We start from the raw sequence: 22,688 nt of genomic DNA on the forward strand, positions 1-22,688 counted from the left end.
GGAGCACAGGCTTAGTTGCTCGGTGGCATGTGGGATCTTCCTGAAGCAGGGATCGAACCTGTGTCCCCTGCATTGGCAGGTGGATTCTTAACCACTGCGCCATCTAGGAAGTCCCAATATTTTTTTAAAGAACCAGATTCTGGAATGAGCAGAGAAGAGGGATCTGATAATTTCTCATCTCAATTAAATTCCTGTTGGATTTCTAGCTTCTCTGCAATCTGCCCCCTCTCTGTTTAGCTCTAGTAATCTGAGTGCTGGCTCCAATGCAAATTCATGGATTTACAGAGTCTAATTTTGACCCACAGTTGGCTAGACAATGGGACCTACAAGCCTAGGCTCGTCTTTTCTGAAGAGAGAAATATAATTGTGTGCTGTAGTGTGCAGGAGGGTTGGTGTGGGAGGGGGGAGCTTAGTGGAGGGAGGGGAAGGCAGCACTTGTGAGAAAAGTACAGGTGGCATTGATGTCAGTGTGAGTGGCTGTTGTGCTGTAGCTGCCACGCAACAGCATTTGGCCTAAGGTTACATTAATAAAGATATTGTCTCTAGAATAGGGAGGTGCACTATACTGATCATTTACTCCACTGATATTTGTTGTGGGTCAGACATATGACACAGTATTTTTACATCTAGGAAACCTCAGTGAACTAAAAACAGCAAATATTGCTGGCCTTGGTGGAGGGAGACTGTATACTATTGGCATAGTAAATGAGGGAAGTGTTTGTGTTAGAGGTTGGTTAACACTTTAAGGAAGGTGATTCAGAGTATAAATATGTGGGGACAGGGCAGATGGCTATTTTACTAGTGTGGTCAATGTGGGCCTCATTGAGAAGGTGACCTTTGAGAAAAGATTTGAAGGATGTGAATTGTCCAAGAGGATATCCGGGAGAAGTTCTTTCCAAACAGGAAAAGCCTCCAGCACAAATGCACTAGGCAGGAGTCTGTGTGTTCAAGGAAGAGCGAGGAGGCTGGCGTGGCCAGAGCAGAGAGGAACTGAGATGACAGCAGATGTCTGGCTAGATCATGTAGGCCTCAGGGATACTGGAAAGATTTTGACTTTTCGCTGAGTAAGATGTGAAGTTATAAAGATAGTTTTGGACAGAAGACAGACCTGATATGACTTCTCTTTAAAAGCATTAGCCTGGCTGCTGTGCAGAATTGACAGGTGAAGGGCCGGTGACCAGCAGAGGAAACTGTAGGAAACTAGTGCAGTGTCCAGGCTAGAGATGTCAGTTGCTTATGTGGGATGTGAGCAGAGAAAATCATAGAAAGTGGACTCTGGATATATTGAAGGATGGACTTTACAGCATTTCCTAATGGATTAAATCTGGGTTATGAGAAAGAAGAATCGAGGAGGAAACTCAAAATTCCAGACAGTGCTAGTAGAAATACAGAGGGCCTTCAGTGGAAATGGGGACAACTCCAGAAGAAGCACAATTGAGGAAGTGACATCATAGGCATCTAATGTAGGAAAGTTGAAACTGAAATGTCTATTAGAAAATACAAGTGAGGTTGATGTGGGGGCTCGAGTGCGGGTTGGAAAAGAATTTCCAGACACAAGGCAGAATGTAAGGAAGATAGAGTTTATCAGAGAGAAGGGATGCTGCAAAGACAGCGGGACGACCTCCTGGCAGAAAGGGAGAGCCAACCCTGTCGTGGGCTCACAGCCAACTTTTATAACCCCAAGACAAAGAAAATTCCTGCTAGGAGAATGGCATTCATCAATTGGTCAGTGTGCCATAAGGTGAAGGATGTCCTTAGGTGATACGCCAGGATCCTATACGTTGAATACCTTCCCTAATATGGGGTCTTTTTATCAGCTAGCCTGTGTCAGGAAATACAGTCTAAGTTTGGAAACAGCCTAAAGTTAGAAAGCAATGGTTGCTAGGGGGTCCAGCTAACTCCAGAATTGAGTTGCTAGGCCATAAATTAACTCCGCATTGTGACTTTGATGTAGGGCTCCACAGTTAGCAGTTGGGTATGTGAGTCTAGAGTTTAGGCAGATATCCTGGCTGGAGAAACGGGAGGTGATGCCATATAAATGATATTTAAAGCCTTGAGAACAGGTGAGGTCGCCAAGGGAGCGATGACTACAGAAGAGGAGAACAGAACCGAATCCTGGAACTCTTCCCCTCCACCCCCCACCCCCACAAGTGATCTGATCAGATCAGGCAGCAAGAACAGAATGCAGAGTTCTGACATCACACCTAGGGGCAGGATAGCCAGGGAGTCCCAAACTTTATTGTGCACAGCAGTCACCTGGACATCTCATCAGGATCTAGACAGTCTGAAGCAGAGCATGAGATTCTGAATTTGCAATAAGATTGGTGCTGAGGCTGCTGCTCTTCTTTAGTAGCAAGAACGTAGACCAGGACTCCCACCTGGCTGTGCATCAGCCTGGCACGTGGGGAGTGTTAAATTAAGTGAGCCTGACTCCATGCCCCACATTCTAAGATCGTGGGTGTGTGGAGAGGCCTGAGTATCTTGTAATAAACCCACAAGCAATCCAGCCAGATTGGAACCACTGAGGTCAGAGATCAGAGAGCACTTAGGGTAGGGAGGGGTTTTAAATCTACATTTAAATGTTTTTCCCCTGGGGGTGGGGGGGTGGGAGGGGGAGACATATGATAGGCAATACGTGTTGTTTTCTCTAGCATGGGGTAGAGGCAGGTGGAAGATTTAGGAAATAGTTATCAGCTCAGAATAAAGAAAATCTCCTGAGTTGCTAAGAGCTTAGATCTAAAATGTGCTCACCACGCAACAAAAGAAATGGTAATAATGTAATGTGATGCAGGTGTTAGCTAGTGCTATGGTGGTAATCATTTTGCAAAATATAAGTGTATCAAAGCAACAGGTTATACACCTTAAATTAACACAATGTTATATCTCAATAAAGCTGGGGGAAAAAAATCTCTGAATCCTTGCTCTCTGAGACTGTTTCCTACATGTATTTCTCACTTCTTGGTGTAAACAATGGATTCCAAGTTGCTCTAATCGAAACATAAGTGAATATATATATGTGAATCTGAGCCTTGTTTTATTTCTGGGAAAGCCATACACAGGCTTGAGGCTATACAGCTAACAATAGGATCCAAAATCCCACCCTAGGTGGGGTCCCACAAAGGTACCACACTGCCCCTGCTGTTAGGCCCAGATGCCGCTGTTCACACCACTGAGTCCGATGATGCTGGACACGGACCCCGGCACCAGGACTGCTTTCTCTGCCACTCCTGGCAACTGGAGGACACTGCTGCCACTCATGCCAAATGCATTCTTCACTGTCCTGACCTATCTGTCACCAAGTCCCGAGTCAGAGACTGGCATGTGGTCACCTGACTGGTAGAGCTTCACGTCCTGTCCATTTGCAAGAATGTTTGGGAAAGTGAGTTTTCCTCTCTTACGGAGAGAGGAGGGAGTAGTTGCCTCCTACCAAGACTCTTTAAGTGTGGAATTCTAACGTGGGAAGTGGGTACAGGTTCTGGGGGTAAGAGATGGAAAAAGAATGACAAATGTCAATTTCTGGAGCAGTGGTCTGAGACTAGAACTCGATGTGGTATACTGTAGTTACTCGGTTTGGTTGGATGAATAAGTGACTAATAAGTGACATCTTTCAATTTATTCCCTTGATAGTCTATTATGGGGGGGGTCCCCCTTTGGCTTCTCACAAATAAGTGGAAAGTCACTGGTGAACGATGAAATGATTATTCAAAATCTTCTCCTACACTTTGTCTCTTGCTAGGATTAAAAACCTAAGATCTATAAGACTTCAGAAGATCTATCTCTCTACCGATCAACTGACATTTTATATACTTTTTTTTCTTTTTACATGCACATATTTCTGGGGAGAGTATAACACATCAATTTGTATGTGATTGCAGCAAAAGTCTAAAAAGCCATCCTAGTTTAGACACTGTGCTGCTCAATCTCTGGTCCATGAAGAGCTAACGAACAACCTTTTTAGCAGATCCAATGACATGATGAAAATGCTCATCTTTTTCTTGGCCATTATCAGTCTGGGACAAATAAAGTAGAGGTTTACTTGCTTACACTCACTTTCAGTTCCTGTGTGTATCTTACTGTGGGCTGATAACAAAGAGCTCACAAACCAGCACTGGCTCAGAGTAGCACAGGTTTAGGTGGAATTGTATTCCAGCACCTATTCTGGTGCCAGATAAATAGCAGAAATGAAAGAAAAAAAAAGGTAATGAGGATTCCATTTCCAATTACATGATAGATTTTAAAGCTCTCTCTTCCACTAAAAGTGACTAAAAATAATAGATAAAATATAAAAGCATCCAAAAGAATCCTAAAACAATCAAGAGAATAATCATTTAGGCCAAAAATATCAATGTGGCAATAATCCAGAGAGAAAAGTTTTTATCCTTAGGGCATTTGCCAAATATGGAAAAATCTTAGCTTTGGTTTTCTCAGGCTCTTGAGCTGTAACAGACAGGAAGTGATACCCAGAGCTTAATCACATGGGTAACATATAAGACATCCTCTCCCTGAAAATCGGGGGATCCAAGATTCATATCCTCACAGTGAGGGGGAAACAAAATAAAATCTGTGCTATCCTCTAATACAAGAGTATTCTTAAGGAAACTTGCCTTTCAGCCAGAAAAAAAAAAAAAAAAAAAGCAAATAACTGTTTTTGAGAATTCCAACCATGAGCTAGCCCTCCTATGATCTGCAGTCCAAATCTGCTTTACTACTTTGGGCCAAAATAACCTCAAACCTTGATTATGTTATAATGGCCCTAGATTTGTGATGACCCAAAAAATTGGAAGGAAGAAACAAAAATCTCTAGAGAAATCTATATTTAATCTTAGTCAAAGAATTTACAAAAATAATTGTAGCAAGAGAAAGAGCAACTCATAGCAAGAAATGTACGGAGAACAAATGGAAAAAAAGACTATGATGGAGAACAAGTATGATGAAAGTATGGTAAAAAGTCAGCATGTCATTTAGATGTATGCTCCTTTGTCTCAAATATGTATATGACTATGCTTTCGACTTCTAACAGGCAGAACAGTTCTCAGAGCTTTCTGAGAATCCATTTCCTGGGTTATAATACTCATTTTGGCTCAAATAAAATTCCCCTTTTCTTCTTGACTTGATAGTTAATTGCATTTTCATCGACAAGTAGATATAATAGGTAGTAAAAAAATATTGGCATTAGGAAACATAGAACATAGCATAAACAGGATTTTATATAAATATATAACTATATTGTATAATGTAAATATATATTATACATGATATAAAGAAAATAATCACAACATTGAAAATGCCTGCAAGGGACTTCCCTGGTAGCACAGTGGTTAAGAATCCACCTGCCAATGAAGGGGACATTGGCTCGGGAAGATCCCACATGCCTCGGAGCAACTAAGCCCGTGCCCCACAATTACTGAGCCTGAGCTCTAGAGCCCATGAGCCACAACTACTGAAGCCCAAGCCCCTAGAGCCCCGTGCTCCACAACAAGAGAAGCCACCACAATGAGAAGCCCTGGCACGGCAAGGAAGAGTAGCTCCCACTAGCGGCAACTAGAGGAAGCCCATGCACAGCAACAAAGACCCAACACAGCTAAAAATAAATAAATAATAAATAAATAAGTAAGTAAGTAAAATTTAAAAAAAGAAAAGAAAATGCCTGCAGGAAAAAAATGACAAAAGTAAGAGCAAGTACTAAGAAACTAACTTAAACATAGAGTGAAAAATCATTACATAAGTAATTTAAAAATTATAGTAGAATATATCTACTTAATAAAAAGAATCAGTAAAAGAAAATTAGAGGGAGGAAATACATGAGAAACATAGAAAACAAAAAGTAAAATGACATCACAAATCCAATTGTATCAGTATAAACATTAAATGTAAGTGATTAAATAAGTCAGTCAAAGTGCAGAAGGTTCACTGAAAACAAAACAAGATTCAACTATCCTGTCTACAGTGGACACACCTGAGGTTCAATTAAAAATGGATTAAAGGGACAGAAAAAGATACCCTGGGCAAAGGGCAGCTGTAAGAAAGCTGGGGTGGCCACACTAATATTGGACAAAAGAAACTTTAAAAAAAATACTAGCAGAGATAAACAGAAACATTTTATAATAATACAAGATAAAACAAATGATAATGGTCAAAAAGATAAAACAATTATAAACATACACACCTAATAACTGAGAACCAAAAACATGAAAACAAAAAATGACATAAAATTTTGTTTGAAAATTAGATTCTGCTTCTAAAAAAAGAGGTATGAAAGCCATCCATACACTCTTTTTCCTTACTTTTTGGGCAAGAAACTACCTAAACAGTCCTTTACAGAATCTTAAAGATTTAGAATGGCAATATTCCATCCACTTGCACTCAAAGTAGTGCTTAGTAGAAACAAGTGGCCTTGGAGTCCAAGAGAATCAGCCCCAGCTCTGCAGCAATAAGCTGTGTGACCTTAAGCAAGTAACTCAGCCACTTAGTTATCTATATAATGAGGATCATAAAAGTTAATGCCCAGGCAGTGTTGTGATTGTGAAATGGGATAATGCATGTGGGAAATGTATGTGGGCCAGCTTAGATGGCCACAGAGCAGGTTCAATAAAGTTCACCTCCTCTGTGCTCCCCTTCTCCTGAGGGTAACCCTATGCATGTACTCTCCCTGTGAAAGGAACTTCTTTCCTACCCTACAGTGCAAAACTCGTTTTCTCTTATTTGAGCCCCAGCAAAGACAAAAAATGCTGTATATCACTCTGAACAATGAGCCCTCATGTATTATAGAAAGTTACTTTATTTGGTTACTTATTTATTTTCTGTTCCCTCCATATGGTTCTACCATAAGGAATTAAACTTCGTGTGTTGGCTTCTTCATCCCCAGCAAGTAATCAGGGCCTAGCACTTGGCAAAATATTTGTTGGATGATTGAAGATGCTTGAAGAGTATGAGAAAATTCCCCTTAGCTTCTCCTTCTCTGGTTTATATTGTCCCATCACTTCACACTTTGCCATAAAGAACTTTTATTCCAACTCTTTATTCCATAAAGAACTTTTATTCCAGCTCTTTAGTCATGTTTCCCAAATGACTCAGCAATTTTGGCAATTATGAAAGCAGAATAATAACATAAGAAAATCATTTATTCCCATGCATTGTAACATACAGAAATAAACTTGAATCTTGCTTACTTAGTTCAACTTGCTCACTGCCTGGAGTCTAGGTCCTAGACTAGTATACTCAATAAATAAAAAAAGGTATTATACCCATAATCCCAAGGGAATGCAAATAGAATTTCAAGCAGAACAGCAGGGTTGCCAAAGCTGATGTCTAAATAATTGTGGTTTATGGTATATGCTTCATGCTTTACAGACTTACTAGGCAATAAAGGACTTTGATAAATCTTTAAAGAAGGAGAAGAGTAGAGTATGACTATTTCCAACAGTGCTACATAATTCTCTCAATCATTTTATTATGAAGTAATGGAAAAAGTTTAGAACTTTATATTAGTCATGCTAGAGGACTGCTGGCAACTAAGTGCTCTCAAATAGAATAAGGCCTATGTAAGGAGTATAGACATTCATTTCTTTTGCCTTCAAGGGGAGCTTATCTGTTAAGACTGGTAGAAAGAATAAATATAATACAGAAAAGTATTAAAACAAGGGAGCAAATGGATTTTTTATTGGAAACTTTTAAAATGGCATCTGAATTACTAAGAATTTTCTGGTCAGTTACATATGAAGCATGATAAAGAGATGCTCATTTAAAACTGTAACTCAGAAATTATTGCAGACAAAGTGTCTATACATGGCTAGGTGGAAATAAAAAGGAACTTTATAGTCAGTCTTACTGATTTGCTTTATGGGTTGAGAATGAGAGAGCAAAGCTGCCTGTGCTACTATGAATTAGTTACCTTAATATCACATGAATCCTTCTCAGTAAATGAATAGCAGGACTTGCCTGTTTATTTGTATGGGGTGGTCTACTCAAAGTTTCTCACGTGTTCTGACCCAAACAGGAGTACTGACTTAAAACCAAAGGTGATGCCACATAGAGTTGGCACATTTGCCACTTTAGTCTCCTAAGTAAGAATATCTTGAACCATTTCCTTTCCAGTACATCAAGTAAAAGGACAATACTGTCAGGCCTTTAAACAACAGCAAAGAAGAATGTGGTGGTAGCAAGTAAGCCAACAAAAAAATAATAGTTTCTTTTTATTTCTTAGGACATACAAACCCTAGAGAATGTGGTTAAGTGGCATAGTTCAAGAGATAAACTTCAATAACCAAACTCTTACCATATGATCCAGCAACCAAGCTCTGTAGCATTTACCTAAAGGAGTTGAAAACTTATATCCATACAAAAACCTACATGTGGATGTTTTGGGAAGCTTTACTTGTATTTATAATTGCCAAAACTTAGAAGCAACCAAGATACCTTTCAGTAGATGAACGAATAAACGAACTTTGGTACATCCAGAGAGTGGAATATTATTCTGTGCTTAAAAAAAAAAAAATCAAGCCATGAAAAGACATGGAGGAATCTTCAGTGCATATTACTAAGTGAAAGAAGCCAGTCTGAAAAGGCTACATACTGTGTGATTCCAACTATGTGATTCTGGAAAAGGTAAAACTATAGGGACAATACAAAGATCAGTGATTGCCACAGGCTGGGAGTGGGGGTGGAGAGGTGGGGAGGGAGGGATGAATAGGTAGAGCACAGAGAATTTTTAAGACAGTGACACTACACTATGGATTTAATCTCAAGTATAAAGTCAAATAACTGAAATATGACTTCCTACTCTGCATTGAGGAAAAGGAGAAGTGACAGGGATGGGGAGAAGAGGACAACATACTTTACTTAGATAATTATTGGGGATGGAGCTAGGTTTAGATGAATGAGACAAAAATGAAAAAATAATTAACTACACATGAGGTAACAACCTAAAAATTAAAAAATACTTTTCATTTCTAATTTTGGCATAACAATGGTTTCTTCCATATATCTTTTGAATTTAATAAGCTGGTTACAATATAGAATTCAAGTAATATAAATGATAGCTATAAATATGCACATAATGTGGTATGAAAAGAAAAGCAACCAATTATCAGGCTGCTATTATTAAAATAGTATTGAAAGTCAGTGTAATAATTTTGAGTTGTGGTAACTGGAATAACTGTTGCTCAAATGTTATCATAGCTTCTAGTTATTTCTGTTTGTTTCTATTTTAAGCAATATAAATCTATTAATAACAGAAACATAATTCTAGAACAAAGATGCCTTTGATATGAACATAATTCCAGAGTGATAACACCATAACTAGACAGAAAACAGCTGATACTTAAGAGGGGATAGATAGTTCTAGTGTTTCAGTTTTAGAGAAACCCTTATAAGGAGAAACCCACAAATCCACATTATGTCAACTTAGATCAAAATGCTTTAGCTAGCTACCAAATTCCTTTGCAAAGCACCATTTTTTTTAGTGTTATTTGAATTTTTCAGCTTCAATCCAAGAGAGCATCTCTTTGATAAACTCTTTTCAATCCCTAAACTTCTGATTCTCTAAAAAGCAAAGAAATAATCAGAAGCCCCCAGTGCGCAGCTCAGCAACATCACCCTGGCACCCCCATCATGCACACACCTGCCCTCCCCCATTCACTCACCACCCAAAGGAATTTGTCCAGATTGGATTGGGGAATCTACCTCAGACGTCAGAAACTTTCAATCACCATGAGCAGGAAGGCTGTCCTCCAAAGTTATAGTATCACGTTTTTAAATGCAAAAGTGAGAAATAGGGATAAATATGTGTACATTACAAAATGCTATAAACTGAGGCATCTAAGAAAATCCAGGGCCATGGCTGCAATAAGTCAAGAGCTGAAATCAATGGCCAGGGCTCCATATTGCTCTAGAGTCAGGACTATTTCTTCATATTACCAGCATTCACTGTTGTTCCTTCACTCAGAACGCAGAGAACTAGAAAGCTAGTGACATGATGGGGAACCTGGCACCAGAGGGACCCATGGGGAAGAGCAGTTATGTTTTCTAGTCTTCTTCCCAGCCCTGCTCAGAAGACTTAGAATCTTCTCTAGCTCTTGCCAACCTTATCCACCTAGGGACTGGACCTCATTTCTGCACTCCTAGCCCACTGCTGTGATCCTGCTTTAAACCTCATGGACTGACCACCTGAAACAGCAAGGTTGCTGCTACCCATCTGGCCCCAAGTCACGTCCACCTGGAGAATCTTGTACTCAACCTACAAAATCACGACTGCTATTAACTTGATACTGGCCCTCACCATGAGGTCTCTAGGCTCTTGTCAATACCAAGGTAAGAGCTGCTGGCAACCACCCAAAGGCATTGCCTCTGGTGAGTTGGTTGACCTGGTCTAAGCCCTTCCCAGTTCCAACTTCTGCTTTTTTCCAAATGTCCAGATACTGAGGTCCCAGCAAGCTTCCTGGTAAGACAGTGCTAAATATGTGCCCCTATATTTTACAGATGAGAAAATCCAAATTCAGAGTAGCTGAGAAGATTACCCACAGAAGCAGCGGAGGATTAGTGAAATTTATGTAAATTAGGACAGAGGGGCATACATCATGGTTACTGCAAAACTTGGACTTAATGAAAGACAAAGTACTATAACAAAAGTTATGGAATCAAATGGACATATATTAGAATCCTGGCTCAGGTACTACTGGCAGTATTGTCCACTCCTAACCTGTTTGTTTCTCAGTTTTATCTCTAAAATGAGGATAATACCTGTATAGTTATCTATTGTTGCATGACTAATACCCCCAAACAAACCCTAAAACAAACATTTATTATCTCATAGATCCTGTAGATCAGGAATCTGGGCATGTCTCACCTTGCGGCCTCTGACTCAGGGTTATCTCAGGAGGTTGCCGTTAAGATGTCAGCCAGGCCTGGGGTCTCATCTGGAGGCTCATACATTTGGTAGGCAGGACTCAGTTCCTCTTGAGCTGTTAAACAGAAGGGTTCAGTTCCTCACTGGGCTGGCCAGAGGGCCTCCCTCAGTTTCCTGACCCAAGGTAGCTCACGTCCAGTCAAAGCAAGCAAGCCACAAAACAGCAAAGGGCCCCAGGATGGAACACCAGGCTTTTAATCACCTAATCTCCAAAGTGTCAGTCTTTTACCTCTGCCATATTCTTCTCTTCTTTAGAAATGAGTCACTAAATCCAGATCAAATTCAAAAGGAGATAATTACACAAGGGTGTGACACCAGGAGGCAGTCATCTTAGGGACTGACTACCACAATGCCTTTAATGTAGAGCTAAAAAAGAGAAAAAAAAATATTCAAAGCATCCTGCATATAGTAGGAGCTTATAAATAACATATTAGTGAACTACAATTTCTAGCAGAGAACCTTGTTTAAAAGCCACAAATGTATACCTCCCAAAGGAGGCTTGATGTGACTCATTTTTTTTTTTTTTGATGTGACTCATTTTTATCAAAAGGTGTTCCTGTTTGATCAGTAAGGTGGCTGTGCTTCATTGTATTTCAGGATAAGTCTCAGGAAGTGGAACAGGGATTTCTAAAATGTTTATCTAACATTATAAAAAAGGAGACAATCATAGGTTGTACCTAGCTGCTAGGAGAGCAAAATCCCTATAGAGATTAGTCATTTTGAAGATGATACTTAATAATGACATTTATTTTTAACTGTACTATTAGTGAAAATAATCAGGTAGATAAATGTTGAGACTAGAGGCTTCAACACTTGTATTTTTCATAAAGAACATTTACAAAGACTTAGTTTGTGATGAAGGAAGTTCACTGCTGACATGTGATCCTTCGACCCTTCTGACGCTACTACTGAGTCTGCTTTTCGTTCCCTTAAGTTCTGTGATTCTGCACATGATCTAATGTCTTTCTGTGACATACCTTTATTACGACAGCACTTTTGTGTTAGAACTGTTTGTCAAAATGTCTGTTTCTCCCACTAGAACATACGCTTTTTGAGCAGAGTCCTTGCCTTGGTTTTTATTTATATCCCAAGTCCTAGCACAGTGCCTGCAGAGAAGACACCCAAGAACCGTTTGTAAAATGTTGTCGAATAGTCCATGTCCTCCTCTTTGCAAAATAACTCAGATTAAGATTTTAACATTTGATCTAAAAGGGCATCATTTTTTTAGTATATTTAGGGAAGATTCAGTAATTTTCAGAAACATTCATTTCACGATCTCAAAAATCTAATTCTTTACAATTTACTTGAAATAGTTTATAGTAGGGTTCCCCCTGACATTAATTGTGGGAAGACATTCTGGAACCTTTTTGAAACATTGAAAATGTTTCAGTATGTGGGCCGATCGATGGGATTCAGAATGTCCTGCTTGAGCAGTGGAGGAGCTGAGGGTGCGGGGCGTGGAGACTAATATCACCCTGTTTGGTCCTGAGGGATGGCTGGTTAGCCAAAGACGGGTAAGATTCCTCAGAGGAGGAACAACCTAAGACAGGCACAGCCGCAGAGGGGCCAACAGGGGTGGTGCATAGAGCCTTCCTTATATCACCGTGTTTGGCCCTGGAGGATGACTGGTTAGCCAGAGACGGGTAAGATTCCTCAAGGGAGGAACAACCTAAGACAGGCACAGTCGCAGAGGGGCCAACACGGGTGGGGCACAGACCTTTAATCCTTCTGAGAGAGGTCTCCTGCCCCCAGGGCTGCTTTGCTCTCCACGCCCAGCTCAAACCCATGCCACGCCCAGCTCAAATCCACACCCAGCTCAAATCCACACCCAGCTCAAATCCACACCCTGCTCAAATCAGGACCCAGGAGGCAAAGATCATTGCCCCCAGTCATGTGAGGCCTTGGATTGTTTATGGGATTAACCTGGGAGTGTCAGACCCTTAGGCTATGCCGAGAACTCAATAAAAGCAACATGGGATCAATCAGCGAGGCTCTTGATCCTAGAGGTCTTGAGTCCCCCGGTCCCATCTTTCTCTTCAGTCTGTGTCTGTGTCTTCTTCAAGCTTGCGGCACCCATCACTCACCTCGAGTCGCCGAGCTGGTCTCGGCAATTAATAAGGTATTAAATGTTCTGGATCCCTTCCACATTTTCCTCTGACTCTTCTTCAAAGGAGTCAATTGGTGATTATGGCTATCTTAAAAAATAATAAATTTCTCTAAAAGTATTACTTTTGAGTACAGTTCAAGTATGCTGTATGCTGACTGGAAATTTAAAAAACAAAAACCAAACCAAAAAAAAACCCCTCAAAAATCGAAAAAAAAAAAAGAAAGAAAGAAAAGAAAAAAAGTCCTGCAATGAATGTGATTTTTCCAAGATTTTTTCATCATTTCCAAGATGAAAAAAAGCATTCAGAAGAGTTCAAGAATCTGTTGTAATCAATCACAGGACAGTTTTCTATTTCTGCTGAAATGTCAGTTTATTCCTTGTTAAGTTCCTGATTCCTTGTCAGTGATTTTAAAATTCTTGATTTCACTCCCCATTTGCCAACAGATGCTGCATTTCAAGTTGGAACAAAGGATTCTTTTGAGGAAAGTGGCACTGAAGGGTAGATTTTACTGTATTCCTTCATTCTCCAGACACACGTTCCTCCTTTATCCTACTTCTTTCTTTGTCCTCTCACCTTTATCTTCCCTCTCTTCTTTTTCCATCTTATCTTCTCACTTTCTCTTCAAACACTTCTTACTCATTTACCCCAATGTCTTTCCTGTTTTCTCTTTATCCCCCACAGATATTCACCACCTGTTCTGCTTTATAATGCACTTCTTTTAACTCTTTCATTATTGAGTCCTCTTTTCTTGTCACACCTGCTCCTACCCTCAGCTGGCCATCATCATTTTTCAAACTCTACACTTAAATGAGCATATCAGTGCGCATCTATTGGGGAAGGGAAAATAGAGAAAATAGCGTATTTCCAAGTTCATATTTTCCCCTTTTAATAATTTAAGCATCAGCTCCTAAGAAGAAAGATGCCTCTGCCCACCATCACATTCCTAGTCTTTGTTCCACCTCTGTTAATTTTTTTTTTCATATTTTATTTTTGGGCCACACTGCTCAGCTTGTGGAATCTTAGTTCCCCCACCAGGGATCGAACCCGGGCTCTTGGCAGTGAGAGGGTGGAGTCCTAACCACTGGACTGCCAGGGAATTCCCATTATTCCACCTCTTTTAAAAATGGCATTATTTAATTTAGTGCACAGGACTTAGAGACAGTCCGGAGGGCATCAGAGCACTTAGTGAAATAAACTGGAATGAGAGAAAAAAGTACACTACTTATGCCTTTGGAGGTGAAGTTCACTCGTTTAAAGGGAAGAAGCCAGGCAAGAAAGAGCAGAGGACAAGCTGAATGAGACCTTGTGTAATTCAGAAAAGGCAAAGCCATCACATTTCAGTTACCATTCTAGAACCAAAGAATTTACAGAAACCCCTTGACCAAGAAACATCCCATATATCATTGTTGAATACAGTTATAAACAAGGAGTCATTTACCATCTCATTACTTTAATCATTTTGTCAAAATAATCTGAACATGGGTACATAAATACTTGATTTGCTTTAAGAATGCATAGCATAAAAGTCCCTGAGACACATCCAAGAATGACTTAAAATGTATTCAATGCAATTATTCATCATACTAATTTCCAAAGACTTGGCTCCCTTCCCTGATATTTAAGGCATGTGACTAAATAAAAATATATATGATATATATACACATATGTATTTATAATTACATATTGTATATAAATATGTATATTTTATTAATGCTACATCAGAGGCTCCCTCTCTGGTGCGTGGTTTTTCTGCCAGTTTACTGATGCCGTGTAGTAATTCATTTCCAGACTGTAAGGAAGGCACTGAGGGAGGTAAATTAGTTCTTTAAGCCTTAGGGTGCCAGTTAGTAGAATGAGGGCAATGGAACTAGAAGATCCCGAGAGAAGATGTTGCCCAACCTCCTCTTTTTGCAGTTCTAGTGACAGAGGCTCAAAGAGGTTGTGACTTGCACAAGCAGGGCTGGTTCTGCCACTATGACTGTAACCTTGGGCAAGTCCTTAACCAGGTCCCTCCCCTGTAAAATGGACTGGCAATCATCACAGCTAACATCATCCAGGTGCTTCCTGTGTGCCCGACACTGTCCTGAGCACTTTGTGTCTTTTCTAATTCTCCCAACACCTCCATAAATTATATATGATTACCTTCAATTAGCAATGAGAATATCAAAACAGAGAAAGCTCAAACAATTTGCCCAAGATAAGATAATTAGGAAACATTGCAAAGCTGGTCTAGTAACCCAGGAAGAACTGCCTCCAAAATTCTCAAATTCCAATTCTTAAATACCTTCTAAGAATACCCCATCAGGTAGGTTCTCAAATTCCTTATAACTAAAAGTCTAGAGCAGAGTTAACAAGCTATGGCCCACAAGCCTAATCCAGGCACCGCCTTTGTTTACAGATAGTCAGTGGCTGCTTTTGCACTACCAATAGCAGGGGTGAGTAGTGACAGCAGAGACTGTGTGGCCAGCAAAGCCTGAAATTATCTGCTCTCTAGCCCTTTACAGAAAAAGTGTGCTGATCCTTGCTCTAGAGCTTTGAAAATTTAGAGCATCCTGTAACTATATAGCACTTTACAATGTACAAAGCACCTTGGCAGACATCATCACATTTAATCCTTGTTTTGCAGGGGCATTCATGCATTTTAAAGGAGGAAGCTAATTTAAGTAACTTGCCTAATCAGGGCCACAGTGGCAGAAAGTGCCAGGTATTGACTCCAATTTGCAAGCTCTTTCCATGAAATTACCCTGTCTCCTCTAAATCACTGCTGAGGAAGGGTTTGGAAACTGGAAAGGACCTGTTAATACTGAAAGCAAGTCAGACTGTCTTCTTGATGCAAATATTTCATGTGTACTCATGTAATTAGTCATCAAGCACTAAAAATATTAAATTTGTAATACATTTGAAAGAAAAGTTTATAAAAGCCATTTTGAAATATATGTGATGCATCTCTATGTATTTTTATATTAAGATATGTGAAATTTTAACCTACCCAATTTAGAATGACTTGAAAAATGAAATCACATAAAATGAGCAATTGCCGCATTTCTCTTGCTCTTTGATGAAATTAACCTAAAAATATATTGTTTGTTCCTTACCCAAGATTTGCACATAAATAAAACTGCAATTATATCTTCCTTATGCAAAGTACTCAATAAATACAGTTAGTTTTAGAGTTAATATTAATGAGAACATTAGTAAAACAATACTTATTTAGCAATATAAGTTAACCAAAACAAAAACAAATTAAAAAAAAAAAATTTCAAAGAAAGCATAGGTGCTTCTTCCTAGTCTGCAAATTCAAGCTCAATCTAAGTGGCAATGATGATTCTTCAAGTAGTATGGCTGAGAGTTAGGGATTCGTTTGAAATACATGATATGAAGACACTTCCTTTTTATTTCAGATATATTCTGTAATATATCTTGAGATTTAATTTTATAATCCACATAAGTGGATGTGGCGGCACCCTGAAATCATTTCAAGAAGGGAAAAAAACGTATCTGTCACCAACTGAGTCACCAATTAGTTCGGCACCTTACTACTTTACTTCCTAAACAGCTCATAAGGAGCTGTGAAGTTGTTTCCTGCTCCATTTTACAAATAAGAAAGCTGAGGCTCAGGGTTATTACTAATTTGCCCAAGGTCACATGGCTGGAATTCAAAGCTAAACCAGATTACCTTCAAAATCCACACTATCCCTCACTGTCCCATGTGGATTCCCAATAACACCAAGCTCATTGAGCAATAAATCATAAATACTTATTTTAAGAATAGAACTTTTCCTTCTTTATTGGAGGCTCTACTTTGATATTGCAATTTTGCCCATACCATAATATTTTAAAGAGGAAATTTTATCCAGGGATTTCAATTTATTTTAAGGAAAAGGGAGAATTGAAGCACCTAGATTTTAGTGAGCTTTGCGAGTCTGCAACAAATGCATAGAGATAAAAGTTACTTTATGATTCAGCTAATTGTACTAATCAAATGCAAAATTACCGTTTACAGCAGAATTCTGTATAAACCTAATTGATCTTGGACCTTACCCACCACAGTCACTGAGGGTGCTTATTATACATCAAAGAGGAAAGAAATCCCATTATTTCAGGCTTTAAATCAACTGGCTTTCTAGTAACTGATTTATAGTGTTATTAAGAATGTCACTTTATAATACAACATTGTAAAACAATTATACCCCAATTTAAAAAAAGGAATGCTGTTTTACTCTTTTCTTTTTTTAAATGGGTCTTGGCTTTTCACTCCACAGATATAGTGGGTTTTGGGGGGGGGTTGTTTATTGAGGTATAGTTGTTTTACAATGTTGTGTTAGTTTCTACTGTACAGCGAAAGTGGAGTTCCCTGTGCTACACAGCAGGTTCTTATTAGTTATCTATTTTACACATATTAGTGTATATATGTCAATCCCAATCTCCCAATTCATCCCACACTTATAAGCACTCTTTTCTTTTTTTAAAATATTCATTTATTGGCTGTGCTGGGTCTTAATTGTGGCACGCAGGATTTTTTTTTTTTCAGGTACGGCATGAGAGATCTAGTTCCCCAATCAGGGATCAAACCTGGGTCCCCTACATTGGGAGCACAGAGTTTTAACCACTGGACCACCAGGGAAGTCCCAAATGTCACTTTACTCCTAATTTATCCCTCGCCCCCAAATTAGGAGTTTGGGATTAACAGATACACAATACTATATATAAAATAAATAACAAAGACCTACTATAGCACAGGGAATTATAGTCAATATCTTGTAATAACCTATAATGGAAAAGAATCTGGAGAAGAATATATATTATCTATAATATGTTATAGATAATGTATATTGTATATATTACATATATAATATATATATTAACTGAATCACTTTGTTGTATACCTGAAACACAACATTGTAAATCAACTATATGTCAATTAAAAAAAAGGTTAAACAAATAAGTTCTGCCAATTGATTTATCAAAACACACTATTTACTTTTTGACAGTGGTAGATTGTAGGAGCCTTAAAGAGAGGGACCTTGCCTTACATATTTTTGTCTTTTCCAACCTCAGTGTTTCACGCAGCGCAGGTACATGGTGACACCTAATATGCTGCTCATTCAACAACTTTTAAAGTCAACGTATATATTTTCAAAGTTGGTCCCACAGCACAGTCTTAAGGGCAAAGGGAGATCAACTTGATGATGGGAGATGCCTTAGAGGGCCAGGACAGGGAGGGTGAGAGGGAGTCGCGGGGAGGGAGGGGATATGGGGATATATGTATAAATACAACTGATTCACTTTGGTGTACCTCAAAAACTGGTACAAGAGTGAAAGCAAATATATTCCAATAAAGAGCTTAAAAAAAAAAAGGAAAGAAATGTGAGGATATACCTACTGTACTACTGGGCAGACCAGGAGGGGAACGTGAAGTGCAGATTTCTGTAACAAAAGATCAAGTTTTACTGCAGGCACTGATTTAGTTCTATTCCCTAGCAACCAAACATTTAACTTAAAACAGACAGAATCAAAAACCGCCATTAACAGACACCAGGAAACTTTGTTCCTTTTGCATGATTCCATAATACAATGCAATCCCTTTCATTGTTCTGCAGACAGGTAATGCCAGCACTCCTGGAGAACGGACTTTCCAGTTTTAAGAGCACTCCTGGAGAACTGACTTTCCAGTTTTAAGTTTCAGCTCCAGTAAAGACACAAAATTAATTATTTTGTGGAAAGTGACAATATGGCTTCCTTCTTTTCTGTTTGTAAACACAGGCTGGTTTTCTGGGAGGAAGGGAGAAGACAGTTGCTTCTGCTTTATTTTCACATCTGTAATTTTAATATGCTTTTTTAAAAAATCCAGGTTATAGAAAAACATAGACACGGAAGAAATCAGTTAGATGATTATTCACATTGTAAAGGGATTCTCCATAGGGTTCCATTAAATACTGAGCTCTCCTAAAACAGCGAATTTGATTTAAAAGTGGCTTTCAGAAATACACTTGTGCAACGTGAGGTACACCAAATATTCATCCTAGCTCTTCTCCAAGGACAATGCAGCATCTTGTTTCCATTCATAAAGCAGGGGAACAAACACACCAGTACTCGTTAAGGAAGTCAATGGATTCTTGGACCACCCTCCTCACCTTTCTTAGGAGATGAGGCTTTGAGGAATCCAGGCACAAAGAGAAAGACCCACTTGTGGCCAAGCCGTTTCTTCACCTCTGCACTGGTCAGTAGGAGAGGAAGCCCCCCACCCCTTCTTCACCCCAGAGCTTAGATGCCTTTGTACAGCAGAGGGAGCCCAACTGCTAGTTGTGCAAAAACCATGAGCACCCAAGGTCCTTCCCACCCAGTCTTTGTGCTGGATATCAATTGGTAAATCAATTTGTTCCCATAGATTAAAAATGGGTGTTTGGAAAATGCAGACCCATGATTCAGCAGTCAAGGAGACGCTCAGTGGAGCGCCCCGAGGATCCAAAAGCCAACCACTTGGCCTCCCTGGGTTAAACCCAGGGAAGGGTGTCTTCACCGCTCAAACCAGCCAGCCAAGTTGGGGACGCTCTTGGGCTGGTCCCCAGCCATCTGCACAGCCTGGCAGGCCCGGCACCAAGGCTCGTCCCAGAAGGAGGTGACGTGCACAGCGTAGCTCCGGCGCCAGTTGAAGTAGCGGCGATAGACAGCTGGGTTTCGGTTGAGGAATTGCAGGTGGGCGGCCAGGGAGGAGGCATCAGGGAAGTCGTCCACATGGATGAAGGCACTGCGGGGCACGAAGCGCTCATAATTGGCACGGTTAGGGCCCAGCACCACGGGCACCGACCCGGCCAGGAAGGCGTTGCGCCACAGCTTCTCGGTGATATAATCCTGGTGCTGCGAGTTCTCGAAGGCCAGATAGAACTTGTAGCGGGCCACCGTGTGCAGGAGCCCAGCTTCTGGAAGCGGCTGCCCAGGCCCGCCCTTGCCGAAGACGTCCACGGTCACGTACTGGCTCAGCTGGCGGTAGTAGCGGACCCGCGCCTGGCGCTCGTCCCAGTTGCTCACCACCCAGGCCACCAGCCCTTGTTTCCGGGCCAGCGGCGGGACCAGACCCAGCGGCTGCTCCCTGGGATGGGACCTGGGGTAGAGGTAGCCATAAGGCACGAAGATGTCGGAGTCGGCCCGGTAGGAGAGCGTCCAGTTGAAGAGGTTACCTGCCAGGCTCTGCAGCCCCGGGGAGTGGGTGGGCGACTCGAAGTTCATCCACACCCAGCGCTGGCCCGGGGGCCTAGGGCCAGAGGCAGCCAGGGCTTGGGTCTCCGCGGCTTCCTCCTCGTCGTCCATCACCAGCACCTGCTGCTCCTCCGCCGGGCGCACCTGGACGCCCCAGGGCGGGGGCCAGTCCGGGGACCCCTTCACCAGGTCTCGGTGGTGAAAAAGCACCGCCTGGGCCTCCCCGTACGCCGCGCGATCAGTGAGCAGGCGGCAGCCGCTGATGTTGAAGCGCAGCCGGCAGTCGGGGGGCGGCCGGGAGGCGTTGTGCCGGCCCCTGAAGGGCTCCCACCACAGCAGCACGCTCACCGGCCGCGGTGGGGCGGAAGTGGTCCGGGGCAGCGGCGGGACGGAGGCGGCCCAGGGCAGCGGCGGCAGCTGCTTCCAACAAACATAGACGACCACGGCCACGCACACCAGGGTGGCGGCCAACAGCGCCAAGTGGGCCATGGAGAGCCCCAGGCCTCCGCGCCTTGCGCTCTGCCGGCCCCACTGCGCGCCCATGGAGAGCGCTGGGAGAGCCGCCGCCGCCGCCCGCCGTGCGGCCGCAAGCGTGGAGCGCCGGCGCCCGCTCTCATGCTGCCACTGAGGCTCCGGCATCTGCTGCTGCTCGCTGCCCGCCCTGGAGCGGGAGAGGGCGGTCCCGGCTTCTGAAGGCCCGCGAGTCCCGCACTCCTCCCCACCGCTCCCCGCCCGGTGAGGCTCCAGGGCGAGGGGAGCGGACCCGGCGGCCCAGGCCGGCGCCGCCGCGTCCCTCCCCTCCACCGCGCCCCCGGCCCGGCCCGCGCGGCCAGGCCCCGGGCGCCTCCTGCGACACCTCCGCCCACGCCCCGGCCCCTCCAGGGTTCCCGGACTCCCCGCCCGCGCCCCACCCGCCACTCCGGATGCCTTCGCAGTGATCCCCGGCCTCTCCGCGCACCCCACGCCTTGGCCAGGCGCCCGCGCCCGCCCGGAATTCCCTCCCAGCTGCGCCCCGGCCCTCAATCGCGGCGGCCCACACCCTTGCCTTCCAGAGTGAGGGTCCGGTTCACCCCGGGCGCGGGCAGGGGGCGCGAGACCCTCCAAAAGCCGCTGCGGCGTGAGAGCAGGTGGGCACGGGAGGAAGGCGGCCCGGGGGTGCCGAGCCTCCGGGCGGAACCGCAGATCCGCTTCCTTCCTCTCGCCCCATCAATGTCCAGCGACGCCTGCCGGAGGGAGGGAGCCCTCCGGGGCCGCGGAAGCGTGCGGACCCAGGCGCAGCCTTCGCGAAGCTGACCTTGACCTCGTGACCTGTGGCGACACAGGCAGGTAGTGCAGTCAGCTGCCGCGGCGCGGTCCGCAAAGGTGGTGCATTTTGTGAAACCAAGTGTTCAAGGAAACCCTACTGTCATGAGAAATCCTCTTTGTCTACCGCCCTAGCAGAGAATAGAGAAGAAGTGAAAGTTTTCTGAGCAATGAAAACACGATCTTTTTCTTCGCTCCTCCACTCCCCTTCTGCCTGCTGGCTCATAGCTTTCTTTGCACCAGGGCTATGAGAACTCACAAACCAACTATAAAAATGTGGCCCTTGAGACATTTGTCCTCAGGGAACTTCCTGCCTATTCAGTGAGAGGAATGAATGAAAACCCCACTGATTGTTACTAAGCACTTAAGAAACAGCTTAATATCTGCACTCATGAAGTTCTGCAAAACGCTGGACTGTAAAATGATGACTAACATAAATACTATAGCATCCAGCTTTAGGATATAAAAGTATCACAGTGGCCTCTTCAGGTTTATCAGTGAAGCACCTGAGGCATCTACTTCTACAGCGACTTAAGGAGTCCCCCCCACCCCCACCCCACCCCCCCACCCCCCCATGGCTTGAATTAGAATTTCTGGATTTGGGCCTTCATTTATGTAATTAAACTTTTATTCAGCAAAGTTCTAAATAGGCCATGGGTGGGCTGCTGACCTAAGGAGAGGAGGCAGTTTTGAGAGAATTTTTAGATCATAGTGCTGCATTAGTGGTGCGCCAGCACAGTGCCAGGTAAGTTACAAGAGGTTAGGGAAGAAATAGACTTGTTGGGAATGGGGCCAACCTGTCAGGTGTTTTTGATGTTATGCCATTTGAATTTATTGTGAAGAACTTCCTTATTGAAAAACAAGTACAGATTGTAGAAGCTTCTATAAAAACAGTTTCATTTAGGTAGTTTCAAGAGGCAGTACCTGCCCGCCCATAGTGACAGTTTGGGAGCTGAATGGACAGTGTTAGGTGTTCTGGCTATATCCATCAACCTAGTGATACTTACTCCTACACACCAAAATCTTTTATAATGTTTTTCTTTTGATAGAATCATTTTTCAAGCTAGTTAAGCAAATTGTCTTTGAAATTAGAAATTTCTGTGATTCTCCACTCTTATTTTTAATTAGAAAAAGCTATAAATGCATGAATAACTTTTTCAGTGACAGGAAGGAAAGGA

The 22,688-nt window shown here is 42.3% G+C and overlaps 2 protein-coding genes across 5 annotated transcripts in view; both read right to left on the reverse strand.

The window, feature by feature from the left end:
* PIWIL4 (piwi like RNA-mediated gene silencing 4) overlaps positions 1-18,409 on the reverse strand; it is an 83,525-nt gene extending 65,116 nt beyond the window's left edge. For 2 of the 4 annotated variants that reach the window (XM_057748619.1, XM_057748616.1), the window contains exons 1-2: positions 18,391-18,409; positions 10,844-10,958 (exon numbers count right to left, since the gene is read on the reverse strand). The gene's annotated coding sequence lies outside the window, so the exon portion shown is untranslated. Of the gene's footprint in view, positions 1-10,843; positions 10,959-18,390 lie in introns of those variants that run through there. The other 2 variants (XM_057748618.1, XM_057748617.1) reach the window with 2 other exon arrangements.
* Positions 18,410-19,517: 1,108 nt separating this feature from the next.
* Positions 19,518-21,076, reverse strand: FUT4 (fucosyltransferase 4). Its single transcript, XM_057748620.1, has one exon. The coding sequence runs from the start codon at positions 20,845-20,847 to the stop codon at positions 19,528-19,530; it is 1,320 nt and encodes a 439-aa protein (XP_057604603.1). The 5' UTR covers positions 20,848-21,076; the 3' UTR covers positions 19,518-19,527.
* Positions 21,077-22,688: the final 1,612 nt, after the last annotated feature.

Source organism: Hippopotamus amphibius, chromosome 9, assembly GCF_030028045.1.
Source record: "Hippopotamus amphibius kiboko isolate mHipAmp2 chromosome 9, mHipAmp2.hap2, whole genome shotgun sequence".
Taxonomy (NCBI): domain Eukaryota; kingdom Metazoa; phylum Chordata; class Mammalia; order Artiodactyla; family Hippopotamidae; genus Hippopotamus; species Hippopotamus amphibius.